The sequence below is a fragment of the Larimichthys crocea genome, chromosome IX (genome assembly GCF_000972845.2).
Source record: "Larimichthys crocea isolate SSNF chromosome IX, L_crocea_2.0, whole genome shotgun sequence".
In the NCBI taxonomy this organism is placed as follows: domain Eukaryota; kingdom Metazoa; phylum Chordata; class Actinopteri; family Sciaenidae; genus Larimichthys; species Larimichthys crocea.
Window position 1 is genome coordinate 4,754,898 of NC_040019.1, and position 14,923 is coordinate 4,769,820.

General features: G+C 39.7%; 3 protein-coding genes across 5 annotated transcripts in view; 2 read left to right on the forward strand and 1 right to left on the reverse strand.

Annotated features, from left to right (window-relative positions):
• The window catches only part of LOC104922469 (electrogenic sodium bicarbonate cotransporter 1-like), a 29,560-nt gene extending 25,488 nt beyond the window's left edge, over positions 1-4,072 (forward strand). Inside the window, exons 22-26 of one of the 2 annotated variants that reach the window (XM_019269054.2) lie at positions 503-676; positions 755-919; positions 1,062-1,155; positions 1,473-1,550; positions 1,675-4,072. In XM_019269054.2, the coding sequence (XP_019124599.1) occupies positions 503-676; positions 755-919; positions 1,062-1,155; positions 1,473-1,516 (477 nt within the window). In that variant the 3' untranslated portion in view covers positions 1,517-1,550; positions 1,675-4,072. The remainder of the gene's footprint in view (positions 1-502; positions 677-754; positions 920-1,061; positions 1,156-1,472; positions 1,551-1,674) is intronic. The other variant, XM_019269055.2, reaches the window with a different exon arrangement.
• Positions 4,073-5,823: 1,751 nt separating this feature from the next.
• LOC104922468 (ATP synthase subunit alpha, mitochondrial) lies at positions 5,824-10,399 on the forward strand. Its single transcript, XM_010735297.3, has 11 exons — positions 5,824-5,975; positions 7,554-7,629; positions 7,717-7,886; positions 8,094-8,267; positions 8,480-8,646; positions 8,787-9,087; positions 9,184-9,408; positions 9,489-9,596; positions 9,687-9,831; positions 9,930-10,080; positions 10,175-10,399. Exons 1-11 carry the CDS (start codon positions 5,916-5,918, stop codon positions 10,251-10,253), a joined length of 1,656 nt encoding a protein of 551 aa, XP_010733599.1. The 5' UTR covers positions 5,824-5,915; the 3' UTR covers positions 10,254-10,399.
• A 1,020-nt stretch (positions 10,400-11,419) lies between these two features.
• hwa (huluwa) lies at positions 11,420-14,260 on the reverse strand. 2 transcript variants are annotated; one of them, XM_027282220.1, is made up of 3 exons: positions 13,276-14,260; positions 12,162-12,357; positions 11,420-11,997 (listed from the first exon to the last, which is right to left on the reverse strand). In XM_027282220.1, the coding sequence occupies exons 1-3, from the start codon at positions 13,867-13,869 to the stop codon at positions 11,831-11,833; spliced, it is 957 nt and encodes a 318-aa protein (XP_027138021.1). In that variant the 5' UTR covers positions 13,870-14,260; the 3' UTR covers positions 11,420-11,830. The 2 variants fall into 2 exon arrangements, with proteins under 2 accessions (XP_027138021.1, XP_019124609.1); XM_019269064.2 differs by having other exon boundaries at positions 11,421-11,997; positions 12,162-12,360; positions 13,276-14,258.
• Between the last annotated feature and the right edge of the window lie 663 nt (positions 14,261-14,923).

Here is a 14,923-nt window from a genome sequence, read left to right on the forward strand (position 1 = left end):
TACTAATCCCAGTAACACCCAGTTACTTTGACAATTTCAGTAATTTTATGGAAGGTTAATATTAATTTTTAGTCTCTGTGTTATGTTAGCACATGTACATAAGGGTACATGGTATATAATAACTGCTATCAAGCAGTTATTATAAAACATGTAAGCAAAGTTATGACTCGATTTCAGACACAACGTGTAAATATGATTTTGAATTGGCAGGAAAGTTGAACTAATAAGTATGTAAGTCTCAGGATGTGGTTCTTGGTTTGGTATAACGACTGGAAGCACTATAAAATGTCACGTGACAGCTGAGTGTCTGACGAACAGGTTTGTGAAGTTGGTCTTTGTCAAACATTTATACTGGTTCAACTTTTCAGTCAGCAGGCGCTTGTGTGTTTGCAAGTATGACGTGAAAACGTTAAAGTAAATATGTACTTTAAAGAGACGATGAGCTCATATGAAATAGAAGCGTGTCCATTCATTGACCGGTTTGTCTGTTTGCTTGCGTCAGTTCATGGACCGTCTGAAGCTGCTCCTGATGCCCGCCAAGCACCAGCCGGACCTGATCTACCTGCGACACGTCCCCCAGAGACGCATCCACCTCTTCACCTTCATTCAGGGATTATGTCTGGCCCTCCTCTGGATCCTCAAGTCTACTGTGGCTGCCATCATCTTCCCAGTCATGGTGAGAAACAGCTGATAACAGCCCGAACACAAAAACATCACAGCTCTATCGAGAATCTGACTAATCTTTTGTGTACAGATCTTGGCGTTGGTTGCCGTCCGGAAGGCGATGGACTACGTGTTCTCCCAGCACGATCTCAGCTACCTGGACGATGTCATCCCTGAGAAAGACAAGAAGAAGAAAGAAGATGAGAAGAAAAAGAAAAACAAGAAGAAGGGAAGCATCGACAGTGACATTGAATTTGTAAGTATTCGGTCACCCTAAATATTAAAACGTCCTGTATATGTAGATGAAGTATACCAAAATGTGTTGTTGTTATGTGATTGTGTAGGGTAGATCCCTTAAAGTCATGTTGTGTTAATGTTCTCCCTCCCTCCTCCTACAGTCTGACTACCCCTACAATGAAAATATCCCCAGTATAAAAATCTCTATGGATATGATGGAGCAGGAGCCCATGTTGGGGGATAAAGATTTGGATAGTGAGTACTGGCCTTGGTTTGCTTCACAGCTTTCAAGGGCTTGCTCTTAAAGGCTTCATGCCCTCATTTTCTCCTGTCATACGAGCCTTCCTGCATGCACTAACAAACTTGTTCAAAACATCAATATTCTTTTCTAACCATTTTAACACCGCTCTAACCTGCCGGTTCAACCTCTTTTGCCAGATCTTACCATAACCCTAAAAGCAGCTTTGCTGTGCTCACCCACTCTTCTTCCTCCTGTCTTTTCTCCTGGTCCATACCTCGAGTGTTTGTGGAGTATGTTTTTCTTTTTTAAAGTGTCTTTTCTTTTCCTCCAGGAGATAAATCCCAGAATTTCCTTAACACACATACGCCGTGCTGAGCACTACTTTGAGTCTTCCACAGTGGCCGAGTGAGTGAGTACCAGCTGGTGTTGGCATCATCATTTATTTTCTGAAATGAAAGGTTCAAATATAAGGCGTGAATTCATACAACACCATATTCATGTAGCTCTACTGTTGTGTTTTTTTTCTGTTTCAGTCTTGACAAAGGTTCTTACACAAAAACTTTGCCTCAGATTCGAGTAGACGGAGGCTCTGAGGAGAACGGTTTCTTCTGGAGGAAGGGCTCTGAAACAGATCTGTGAATGAATTATCCAAAGATACAGCAGAACGAGCACAACACAGCAAACATAACCATCCTCTATTGTACTATATACTACCGCTTCGTTACGGTATTTTTTTATATAATATAATATTCCTCGTGTGAGGCATTAAATCACAATGGCTGGAATTATTTGTCTTAAAATTGAAACACTGCAGTGGTACTGAATTTTAATGAGGGCTAACGTTTGAGCGTTCATGATCTGCACGAGGTTCTTGCAGAAAACCAAAGGGCTACTTCAAGGAATGCAGTTTCTTATGGGACGTTAATATTTTATTAATGTATATTCTAATACTTTATAATAGGGGCCAGCTGAAGATGTTTTTATCATAAAAGTACAGGATACAGTCCGTTTGTTCACTACAGATGGCTTTATGGAATTCAATCTGTACATGTGTATATATCAGGAGGAGTTATTTTCAAATGACACCAAACATAACCAGCCTCTCCTCTGTAGAACTGTTTCATATTGTAGTTACTCTTTTAATATTACACGTTACATAACTACTTGAAACTTAAAGATCAAAACATAGCAGAGGTACTGTATTTAGAGGCGAACACAAAGGGGAAAACACATGTGAAATACTCCTTTTTTAAGTCATAGTGAACAAAAGGGCTACAAAAAAGTCATCTATGCACAGACACAAGCGAAAGTTATTTCTGTATTTATGGGCATATTCATTATTTATCAAGGCTGCATGCTCGTAAAACACACCCACAAGATAATGTAAGAATAGTCGCAGTATGGTAAGAAGTAAGTGGTTCAACACCATACAGACTGGAACTTCTTTTCTGTTTCCTGTTCTTCCTCTTTTTCCCCTCTTTTTCTATATTTATTATATTTATACTCTCGGCAAAATAATGTGCCGTTTTTGAATCTTAAGTATGGTTTTACCATTTAGCTTCCCCATTTGTGCAGATTTGAAGGTATTCTTTCTGTGGTCTCTATCCACCCAGGCATCTTTTTTTCCCTGTTTTAGGGAGATCTAGATGTATTATACCTGTATGTAGCTCTACCTCTTCATTTTTCTGTAGGTGCCAGGCATTATATATTAAAATCATCTGTTGTGCAATTATCTGTGATCAAATACTGATTTGTATTTTTCAGCTGGCACTGCATAGGATCTCTGAATCTATACTTTGAGTTCCTTTCTACTCACTTAAGATATTTTATTTTTGTTTTACTTGTTTGTCAGTATGAATTATGAATGATTTTTGCGGTGTTTTTTTTTTTTTAAAGGGTTTTCCACCAAAATTCCCAAAATCAAACAAATATTTTGACTCTATCTCTTCAGATACAGGGAAAATAAAACTTAAAGATGCATTATTTGATAACCACATCAATCATTTTTAAAAAATGTTTTATGTACTAAAGCTGGAGGCTGGGGGAGTGATGGCCTGTCCTTTTTAACCCTTCTGAATGAATGCAGTTTAATGTTCTCACACAGTTGACTGTGAATTAAAAGCCTATTTGAGTTGATTATCCGTTTTAGAATGTGATCATATTTAAAAGGTGTCAATGTGATAAATTTTCAAACTTGGAGTAATTTTTTTTTTTTTTTTTTTTTAAATCAACAATCACTGTGAGGCAATGCAATGTTGTGACTTCCAGTTCTTGAAGAACTACTGCTTTGTAGCATTCAGGGCAAACAAAAAAATATATATTTATGCAACAGCTTCATTTTCAAATTCACATTTTGCTTTTGACACAATCTACATCGCATCAGTATCTATCCAACTATCCAGTGACCCTGTGATGAACAATGTCTTAAATCTGCCTGTATTATTCAAATGACCTGATCACGCGTCTGTTGAGAAGTATACGCTAAGCTGATTCAAGTAATTTCAGGATTAAAATGCATATCTGGGTGTAATGCATCTCAATCATTTGAAATGCAAAGTCTGATTTGTAGTGCAGATAGGGGCTTTAATGAGCGCTTTCACAATCACATCAAGTTGTAAAGCACAAGACTGTTATTCTGAACCAAAAATCAAAAACCACATTGTCTTCCACTTTGTTCTGTGATCTGTATATCTTGCCTCTTTTTTTTTTTTTTTTTTGGACTTTGTGGTTCTGTGTCCACAATTAATGTAACATTTTTTTTTTCATTTTCTCACTCTGAAACCAGTTTTATACAAACATGTTATCTAGTCAACAACCATCGGTTACTCTGAAGGAAGCAGATGTCAGTGTGTTTTTTTTTGTTTGTTTGTTTGTTTTTTATGGAGCAGTGTTTTGAATGAGAGCAATAAAACAGTCGAAATGATTCTTAAATTCATAGTTGTGTGTGTTGTTTTTTTTTTTTTTCTCAAATCATTATGAGTTTGGACCATGCAGCTCCCAAAGGATGTGTGACCTTGATCATAGATGTGCGTTACGAGGTCACAAAGGGATTTTAAACTCCTGCCAGTGCCACGACAATCTGTAATATCACTGCAGCGAATATCTGGTTTGTGAGACACGTGGTGTGCATGTGTGTTTTTTATGGGGGGATGACTTTGGATGGAGGGCTAAGCCGTAAGCACCATCATCCCTCTGCTGTAAGTGCTCAGTCTCACAGCAAAGATAAAAAAGGACAGCCGCATAGTTTCCATGATCATAAGACTGCAGTCAGCTGTAATGAAAGTAATTGGCTCATTGCTGTGAGTTAGTGTGTTCTTGGCTTTCTATTGCCAAGAAGAAAAAATGTTATATTTAACTCTTTTGGCTGAGGTTAATGTTTATAACCTATAGTATATGACAGGTGTTGCCCAAGTGACTAAATATGAGTGATGTGATAATCAGAGCTCAGCAAGGGGGATTACCTGACATACTTACCAGGGTGTCCTTAGACACATAATTCTTTTACACTCCACATGCACATAGTCTATCTGTCTCCATGCTGTTTGTGTTAATACTGTGTCTTCTCAAAAGTCTAATATGACTCTGAGAACTTTTTATAATGCTATAATATAATGTATACAGTATGAACCACCAATAGAAGTATGGTCTGTGATCTGAATGTGTCTGCCAGTGCTGCCATTGCACTGTCCAAAGGCGAAGACCTTTTATTTTGAAGAGTAGAGCAGTAAACATAATTGACAGAACACACTAGTCAATCATAAGCAGGGAGGCGATGAAGGCCGGCCCATCTGTAAGTAAACTAAACATGAAAAATAAAAATTAGTTTTTGTCAGTAAGAACACAAGAAAAGAGAAATTAAACAGATTTCGGGCAGCTTCATTGTACTTCATGTAGAATTGTGCTTTTGGTTTATTTTTTAGTCATCTTAACACTCTATCTTCATCTTCTTTCACTCAGCAACTTCCCCACTTCATGAACACACAGGTAACTTCAGTCTGCCAGTCACCTACTTTCTGTGTTTTCCTGTGTCTGCTCACATGTAACACTGTTTACAGATACAGTTCTGTTGCCAAACTACATCTCAACCAGCCAAGTTATGAAACCTTTCATCAAATCAGTAACCCAAGCAGAGATGTTTCCCCTCCCTTTGTTTAAATCTGTCTTTGCTTCATTGTTGTCTGTTTTTTTTTTGTGTGTGCAAATTAAATAAATAAATGATTAGGTTCAATACATATTTAAAAACTCTTTTATACGTTATTCTATTTTAGGTAAATCTGTAAATTAGTAGGCTGTAAATCAAAATGAATAAATCAACATTTACACTGACCTTTTTTAACCGTTTTTTAATCATTTATTTATTTATTCATATATTTATTAATAAAATTATGACTGACGCCGGCGTGGCAGCATGCAGACCTTCAATAATATCAGTCACATGTATTGAACCTAATTTAATTATCATTTATTTATTTATTTTGCAAACAAAACAAAAACATATAAATATTCTCGTTTTCTCGTGTTCTTACTGACAAAAACAAATTTTATTTTTCATGTTTAGTTTTTACACAGATGGTTCGGCCTTCTTGTCACAACAACATTTTGCGAAATAAAATCACAAAAGGAAAAAATAAATAAAAATAAATAAAAATAAAAATAAAAAGGTCTTTTATTTTGAAGTACTTCCGGGTCGCCGTGACCTCCGTACAGACCGTGGCGGTGTCCGCCATCCTTCTCTCTCCGCGGCGGAGCAGGACTCACTCGGCCCCGCATCGACATGCTGTCAGTACGCGTCGCAGCGGCTCTCGCCCGCACCCTGCCTCGACGGGCTGGATTTGTAAGAACATTTTAAATCATTCCTGTTGTAATTCGTGTCGAATTTGTTCATCAAATGTTTGATTTTAATCCAGATTTTTAAAAAAAAGTTGTGCACATGCACACACGTCTTTGCAGCGGAGGGCACCGGGCCCTTCATACAAAGTCAACTAGTTCCCTTATATTTGTAGCTGATAGACGGGAACAAGCTGTCCTTAAATAAATACAACACATTATTACGAGATATTAGACAATACAATGAGTTTCTGACCTGTGTGTTAATGCACTGTGAGCGGATATAAGGAAGCTAATGTGCAGCAGCAATGACGAATGTAATTTGGCACTGAAGGTCAGGTTCGTGTCACTGCGCATGCTACATTTCCCTGCAAAGTCGAAGTTATTTATGACATTATACTGAATATTACACTGTTATGACATAACTGTTTATAAGGCTGCATGACTCTTAATTCATTTGACCTGAGTCATAGCAATTTACAATGTAATGTGAGTGTCATGCCTTTTATATTTGTCCCAGTTTGTGTCTCTCATGGTCTGACATGTCTCTAAAAATCCCCCAAAGACTCTTAAACATAGATAAAATATTATATTTATTTTGTTTTTTTTTATTGTTTCTCTCCGTGCATGCGTTTTTTTTGTTGTTGTTTTTTTGTAGTACAAAGTCAGAAATATATTTTATTTATCTATCCAGTATCATGTATATCTAAACAAGTTACAAGGAAGCCTGGTATTGTCGTTCATTATTTAAAGAGAAGGGAGAGATGGGAGTTTATAAGTTATTTCTTCTTCTCACTCCTTTCAAATATTTTTTTGCCTTACTTTTATTTTTATTTTTGTTTGCATATTTGAAATAAACGCCTCAATCAGTCAATCAATTATATAAACTGCACAAAAAAGTTGTCATTATGGTACATGTCCTTTTTTTTTTTTTTAAACTCAAGGCATGATTTTGTAAATATGATATAATAGAAGTCATGATGTGTGTTGTGTTAATTAAGCAAGACATAAATAATTGAATGTGTGTTTTTGTATAAAATTGGAAATAGAGTCACAATTTAATTGATTTTTCCTCCTTCCAGAGAAATGGATGTTTTATCTCTGTTGATACATGACAGGCATAAACTCTGGTTATTGGTTTAATTCTCTTAGTACTATGACTCACTGTAATCTTTATTTTGTTATGTTTCTTCTTCTCTGCTGTGTTTTTTGACATGTTTAATGAATCCATGTTGACATGAAGCGTGTCAGAAATATTACAGGGATCTGGAAAAACTGAAATGAGTCTGTCCTCTGTGGAGGAAATATTAGAAACGTCTTTCAGGAATAATTCAGTTCAACAGCACCATAAACAGTAGCCTCATATGTGATCGCCGGAAAGTTGAATTGATGCCTCCCTAATACAGTGTAAACAAAAACTTTATAAGACTGTGTAGACTTCTATTTCAAGGCTGTTGCATTAGACCGCATTAGTGCTGACTAAATAAATTGGCAGCTGGATTTATATCAGATCAGATTAAATAGAAAATGCCACACTTTGGTGGTGATGAAATTCATTTCCTAACCTGTTTCTGTTGTCTTTAAGGTATCCAAGAACGTCGCTGCAGCATGTGTAGGAGCCAAGAATCTCCACACTGCCCGTCCATGGCTGCAGAAAACAGGTCAGTGTTTGAGACTAATGTGACGTAGAGACTCCAAACCTGGTCATCAGTGGATCTTTCTTAATTAACACTTCACTTCCGTTAAAGGCACAGCCGAGGTGTCGTCTATTCTGGAGGAGAAGATCATGGGAGCTGACACCACTGCTGATTTGGAGGAGACTGGTCGCGTGTTGTCCATCGGTGATGGTATCGCCAGAGTGTACGGCCTGAGGAACGTGCAGGCTGAGGAGATGGTGGAGTTCTCCTCTGGGCTGAAGGTAACGCTGATGATGTGACACTGACCTTTTACTGCTACAGCTTGAATGTTTCAATGGTAATGCTGTCTGCTTTCTGAGAAACTGCTCTTAATGATCCGTTAAGTAAATGACGTAGCTACAGCTACTTAGTAGCCACCAAACTAAGACACTTGCTGTGCTGTGCTAAGTGTAAATAAAGGTGGTAGTAACTGCTCCTCTCTTTTCCAGGGCATGTCTCTGAACTTGGAGCCTGACAATGTCGGTGTTGTCGTGTTCGGTAACGACAAGCTGATCAAGGAAGGCGACATTGTCAAGAGAACCGGCGCTATTGTGGACGTGCCTGTTGGTGAGGAGCTCCTGGGCCGTGTCGTCGATGCTCTGGGAAATGCTATTGATGGAAAGGTAAATAATGATTGATGAATGAATGATAAACTGGATTTCTATAGCACAGTTCATGTGCAGAATAAGATAAAAAGGATAAAGCTGGATAGATGGAATAAATAATTGTTTCATTGATTGATCGAATGTTTTAAGATTTCAATAAAAATGTTTTTGATTAAATAACTTATTGTATTATGTGTTAAAGGGTCTTGATGTTTTCGTTCTCCTCCCAGGGCCCCCTTGGCTCCAAGATCCGCAGGCGTGTGGGTCTGAAGGCCCCGGGTATCATCCCCCGTATCTCTGTGAGGGAGCCAATGCAGACCGGCATCAAGGCTGTGGACAGTTTGGTGCCCATCGGCCGTGGACAGCGTGAGCTCATCATCGGGGACAGGCAGACTGGGTACGAGGACTCCACTCAAAGTGAACACATGGCAGTGGTGGATGTTTTTCCTACTGTCATTGAAATGCCGTTCAAATACACTAATCCACTTTCAGGTGGAGCGGTAATTTATTTCCATTGTTTGCAAATTTGCTTTACAGCAAAACTGCAATTGCCATCGACACCATCATCAACCAGAAGCGCTTCAATGAGGGAACTGATGAGAAGAAGAAGCTGTACTGCATCTACGTTGCCATTGGCCAGAAGAGATCCACCGTGGCTCAGCTGGTGAAGAGGCTGACTGATGCCGACGCCATGAAGTACACCATTGTGGTGTCTGCTACTGCCTCTGATGCTGCTCCTCTGCAGTACCTGGCTCCCTACTCTGGCTGCTCCATGGGAGAGTACTTCAGAGACAACGGCAAGCACGCCCTGATCATCTACGATGATCTGTCCAAGCAGGTGAGTTTCGGAGGGGAGTTTTAACAACCATCGCTGAATCAGTCAGCAAGGTTTAGTTGGCGGATAAACTGAACCTGATGTGCTGTCTCTCTACAGGCTGTCGCCTACCGTCAGATGTCCCTGCTGCTCCGTCGTCCCCCTGGCCGTGAGGCTTACCCAGGAGATGTCTTCTACTTGCATTCCCGTCTGCTGGAGAGAGCTGCTAAGATGAACGACAACTTCGGCGGCGGCTCCCTGACAGCCCTTCCCGTTATCGAGACCCAGGCTGGTGACGTGTCAGCCTACATTCCAACTAACGTTATCTCTATCACGGACGGACAGGTGAGCGTGTGACTCGCTGTCTCTCCATTCATCCTAATTAAAGTCCCAATGCAGTCACTAAACGCTGTTCTCTCACTCAGATCTTCTTGGAGACTGAGCTCTTCTACAAGGGTATTCGTCCAGCCATCAACGTCGGTCTGTCTGTGTCACGTGTCGGATCTGCTGCCCAGACTAGGGCCATGAAGCAGGTCAGCCTTCCCTTGGAATCACCGATCTAACAGGTTTTATCACAACAAATGTCTTTTGAATCTGACGTGTTGCTTTCCGTCTATCACCAGGTGGCTGGTACCATGAAGCTGGAGCTGGCCCAGTACCGTGAGGTGGCTGCCTTTGCTCAGTTTGGCTCAGATTTGGACGCTGCCACTCAGCAGCTGCTGAACCGTGGTGTTCGTCTGACCGAGCTCCTTAAACAGGGACAGTACTGTGAGTATTTACATTTACCATAGCAGACCTCTGTACCAGAAAATATCTCCATTTTCCTGTTGTCTTATTTAATCTGACTCTATAATTTTATCTTTCAGCTCCAATGGCCATTGAAGAACAGGTAACAGTTATTTATGCTGGTGTGAGGGGACACCTGGACAAAATGGAGCCTAGCAAGATCACCAAGTTCGAGAAGGCATTCTTGCAGCACATCCTGAGCCAGCACCAAGACCTGCTGGCAGCTATTAGGTAAGTTAAAGAGCTTCTGGATAACATATGTGCTTTGTGCGTTTATAATCTAATTCCTGTATGTGTTTTATAACCGGTCTCTTCTTGATTGCAGGGCTGATGGTAAAATCTCTGAGGCATCTGATGCTAAACTCAAGCAGATTGTGTTGAATTTCCTCTCCAGCTTTGAGTAAAAGTCACGCTTTTTGATCTGGTTGTTTTCATGTTCGCATAGTGCAGCGTCGGTTATACTTTCTATGAACTTAAAAAAAAAAAGTGGCACTTGATCTTTAATGTACAGATATCTCTTAACAGAGAATAAAGTATTACAACTAGTTCACTTGATGGCCTCTTATTGTGTTCGGAGAACAGTTGGATCACTTTCTGTCTGATACTAAATATGATTCTTTCATCTCAATTTGCCTCATTTGTGGAGCAGAACAGATAAAACGCAGATGATGGGGTGCTGCTACTGTTTAAGTTTCCTCCCTTTTGATGAAAGCAATTAAACAAAACGGTCACAATGAAACTACTACACGTGGTGACTGACTGACAGTTTGCAATAGACTTTCAATGCCTGTCGAGAGGACGTGTGCACAGCTGAGAACTGCTGAATTTATTCTCTATTTGTTCAGAAATGGTAGACGTGAACAAACTAGTGAGGCTCACTGGGGCTTTATCCATCATTTTACATAATTTTATACTGTGAGTACTGAGATACAGTACTTAGCAGATCAGTCACATTCTGGGAAAAAAACTGTAAAACTGGTAAAATTGTGTGACAGGCTGCCATGGAGTGATTTAACAGGAACAGTGTGTTGGAAGCGTTAATTTATCTGAATGTTTCTTGTGGAGGTCGCTGTAGTTGAAGTTACTAATATCTTAAGACTCATGAGTTCCTTTTGAGGGTGGTGATGGTCAAATCAATGGAACTGTTTGATGGTAATTGTACTGGCGTCCTGGATTACACTGGGGAAAATTAATGATTAATACTATTTTACTAGTTTACCAAGCAAAGGCAAAATGTATTCCAACTAAAGCACTTTATCCTCAATGTATTTGACAACACCCACCACTCTACAGTGCCCTCTGCTGGTCAGGAGTCACACATAGCAGATACCAAAGTCAGAAAAATCCTATAAAGATATACTGATTAGATTTGAAAACATACTTGATGGTATAGTATCAACATGCAGTTAAAAGTAATACCTGAATCCCATAAATGTTTTATTTTTATCTCCCTGTAATTTGCCCCGACAGGTGTGCCCCTAATGTTCTTATGTAAATTCTTTAAATCTAATTCTCTTTGTGACAATAATGTCAGTGATTTCAGTGGACAGATAAAAGTAATCAAGAAGCACTGAACTGAATTCTAAATGAGTCTTTATTAATCAGAGTGAATCAAAAAGTTTCAAACGATAGCAGTGAATATACTTCTTAGTGTGAATGTTTGTGAAACACAGAACTGGCTGAACAGCCCTGTTAACATGAAGTGGTGTCTATAATTTATATTAACAGAAGTGAAGAAGTGCATAGTAAATATTTCACAATAACTGTTGTGATAGTGTTTCGCATGTATTTCACAATATGAACATATTCAGTGGCAGAGTGCATTTATCAAAATATTCTAACAGCTTACTTGGTGTAAAATCAAAGTGATTATTAGTGACAAACTAAAAAGACTTTCAAAATGTTATTTAAATTAAATATTTAAAATAATAAAAAATAAATTAACAATAAAACTACTAAACACACTGACAGCTGGTACGCATCACACCCAGTACTGTTTGGTGTGCACCGCAGGTCTGTGGTGTTTATGTTTGGCAACATTATTCTGTCTGACGTAGCAGGGGTCGTAATAATCCCACTCCAAGGCTGAAGCCAGGACACCGTTGGACAGACCGTCACTGTCCGCTGACAGAATCCGCAGGGAGACACCTAAAGAGAAATCATGTGCGTACTTAAGAAATGTTCTTTAAAAAGATCCACTGTTTCTGTTCCAAGTCCTAAAAACATTTCTGCCAGTTCAATACAAGCGGTTTCATTAGTTATTAATGGCAGTCATATTGATTACAGTGCAGCTGAAGGAGACTGAAGCATACCTGCACTTGCACCAAAGTCACTGTCCAGTCCAGGGCCCACTGCAGATGTGTTCATGCAGGACGCCTCTGAAGGCGGGCTGGTGTACTCGCACTCCATGTCTACTTTGTCAAACACGTGCAGTGCCACATCTGGGTTCACATCTGCCAGCATCTCGTACCTACTGCTCCGACGAATGTGACCCACATGTTCTGTCTCCTGCTGTGAACAAAGGATCAAATATAGACCTCAAATTTTGGAGTAGGAATATTTATTACTTTATTAATTTATTCTGGGGGTTGGATCTTGGAGCAGCACCTACAGAAGCACACTTCAAAAAGACTTATGTGACCTCTGAAAACTGCCGTACCAGAGAGTTTTTATACCAAACATGAGACAGACAGTGTGCTATGCTGGCTGAAATACACTAATGTGATGCTTGGAACTTTTAAACATAAAGGATTTAACAGATTTCAATCAAAATTAATAATAACAATGGAAATTATGGACAAAAAACCCTCGGTAAGAGGTGAGGTGAGCGACAGTAGAGGTTAATTTTACAGCAATAAGCGGAACCATTTCTATTATGCGTGGGCCATAATATTTTGAAACCTGCAACTTCATAGCACCCAGATCCCCACAGCCGTTTAAAAACCCAACTTCACCGAGTAGCTTTTGGTTTATAGTTTTAATAATTTCACTAACTGTAACTTTGTTTGGTAACATGGGAATATATCAGGATCCACTATTAGGTCCTGATCTTGAGGGTAAATGTCAAAATCCAGTTATAAAATACCTCATGTTGATGCATATTTTTGAATATATAAATCATATTACCACACAGGAAACCTGGTTTATTATTATATAATGTACTGTATTGAAAAATGAACAGAGAGGAAGAGTAATAGGGGGTTCTCAGGGGCCCAGCAGGTCAATTTTGCCCCAGGGCCTCTAAGCAGGTAAATCCGGCAATGCTGCAACATTGTCAAAATTATAATATTTTTGTTGGCAGCAGAAGCCATCTTTGGTGAACACGTTTTTTTGAATGAATATCCACCTAGTTCATCTGTACTACAAACTACAAAAATGTCCCCCCAGAAATCAAAAACTCTTTGACACATGATTATTTACACTCACCATTGGAGAGTTTGGTGGAACAAGGTTCACCCTGGTTTCTGCCTCTGAATCACTGGACTGCGGTAGAACTGGTGCGCTTTTACACCAGCCCGCTTTGCTGATGCTGTATGTCCGTGAGCCGGAGGGCAGGTCGAGTCTCGGGATGAATCCAGCCGCAGGTGATGTGGCCCGGATGGTGCTCGGCGCCCTCAGGGACCCTGAGCCGGTGGCACCATCTGGCCTCAAGAGTCTAAACCTGTGATCGACCCCGGCCCTCTCCCTGGATGAAGCCCTGGAAGAGGTTACAGGATGGGGGAGGATCGGCTCCGATAGAGACATATAAGCTCTCCTCCCGTCCTGCAGAGTGTGAAAAGCAACGTCGGATACTCGTCTGACATTTTGCAGGTTGGACTGCAAAAGCATCTCCTCTGTGTCCTCTCGCTTCCTTCTGTTGTTCGTCTTTGACAGGATCAGCAACTTGTAGCCCAGAAACAGGCAGTTGAGCAGAAGCAGGATGACCACACAGGGGATCAGCAAAAGGACGACTAAAGTCAAATTAGTCACAGGGTAACCTCCAGACACATCTGAGGGTGTGCTCTGACTTATTTGCGACATTTCATCCCACAGGACATGGGGGATGAATTTTAGAGAATAGCTGATCTCAGTTGAGATTTCACGTTGTGTCTGAATGCACAGGTGGGTCGCTTGTGTCAATCAATGTGGACTACTTTGAAAGCATTTTGTATCTAACAGCAGCATGTCAGCCCGATTCTCAAACATATACAGTCTCCAGATGTCTTTGTCTTTCAGCCCCCTTGTCTTCATCATTGTGGACTGACACTGTAACAAAGCAAAGATCTGACACGGCTATGCAACGCGCACTAAGTTTGGCAGCCAGGTAGATTACAGATCAACAGGTGTGTCCTATTATGTGAAGGATGTTTTCGCGTTGTCGTAGCAACCGGTCGCCACTAGGTGGCAACAGGTGGACGGACTCCTGCATCACTGCAGCGATGAACTTCATGCATTGTGATTTTATATAGACTGTAGTGTTTGATACAATGATGAAGGAAGTATACTCAAGTAAAAGTACTAATACTACACAAGACCTACATTTAAAAGTATCAAAAGTACAAGAAATATGGTCAGTGTTTTACTATTATTACTGGTGTATATTGTATGTATAGGAATGCATCATATTCTCATAGGTCATCATATGTTTGTACTTTTCATGAGCTGAGGTGTGTTTTTTCAAAATGTTTTATTCAGTTTAAGAAGTAGGATCATTTCAATATCCTATAACCGAACTCTTAATCTTAAAATCCTTGTTAAAAATGACCAATTTTGGAAACAAATAGAAGTTTGTGAAGGTTTTCAGTTGTCCATGTCATCTTTCTGTGGCAAGTGAACTTGGTTATAGACCCATGAAGATGTTTCATCTTCTTCAGAAGAAAGGTGGGACATCTTTGTAGATCTAATATCAAGTAGACTTGCCATAGATTCTTTGCAAAAAAAAAAAGGAAATAAATGATTTTCATTGGACAGATAGGGTATGGAAGAGTGTAATATGCAGTAACTAAAGCTGTCAGACAAATGTAGTGGAGCAGAAGTATTAGGTTGCATAAAATGTACCTTGAGTAAGTGTACTTGTGATTGTTGAGGACTTTTG

What these genes read in the sequence shown, in the direction of transcription:
- LOC104922468 (XM_010735297.3), top strand. Translation starts at nt 5,916, where the DNA reads ATGCTGTCAGTACGCGTCGCAGCGGCTCTCGCCCGCACCCTGCCTCGA. An exon ending in ATCGGGGACAGGCAGACTGG is followed by an intron (nt 8,647 to 8,786) that starts GTACGAGGACTC and finishes TTTGCTTTACAG; the next exon opens with CAAAACTGCAATTGCCATCG. An exon ending in CCTTAAACAGGGACAGTACT is followed by an intron (nt 9,832 to 9,929) that starts GTGAGTATTTAC and finishes TTTATCTTTCAG; the next exon opens with CTCCAATGGCCATTGAAGAA.
- hwa (XM_019269064.2), bottom strand. Translation starts at nt 13,869, where the DNA reads ATGTCGCAAATAAGTCAGAGCACACCCTCAGATGTGTCTGGAGGTTAC. An exon ending in TTCCACCAAACTCTCCAATG is followed by an intron (nt 12,361 to 13,275) that starts GTGAGTGTAAAT and finishes CTTTGTTCACAG; the next exon opens with CAGGAGACAGAACATGTGGG. An exon ending in TGACTTTGGTGCAAGTGCAG is followed by an intron (nt 11,998 to 12,161) that starts GTATGCTTCAGT and finishes ATTTCTCTTTAG; the next exon opens with GTGTCTCCCTGCGGATTCTG.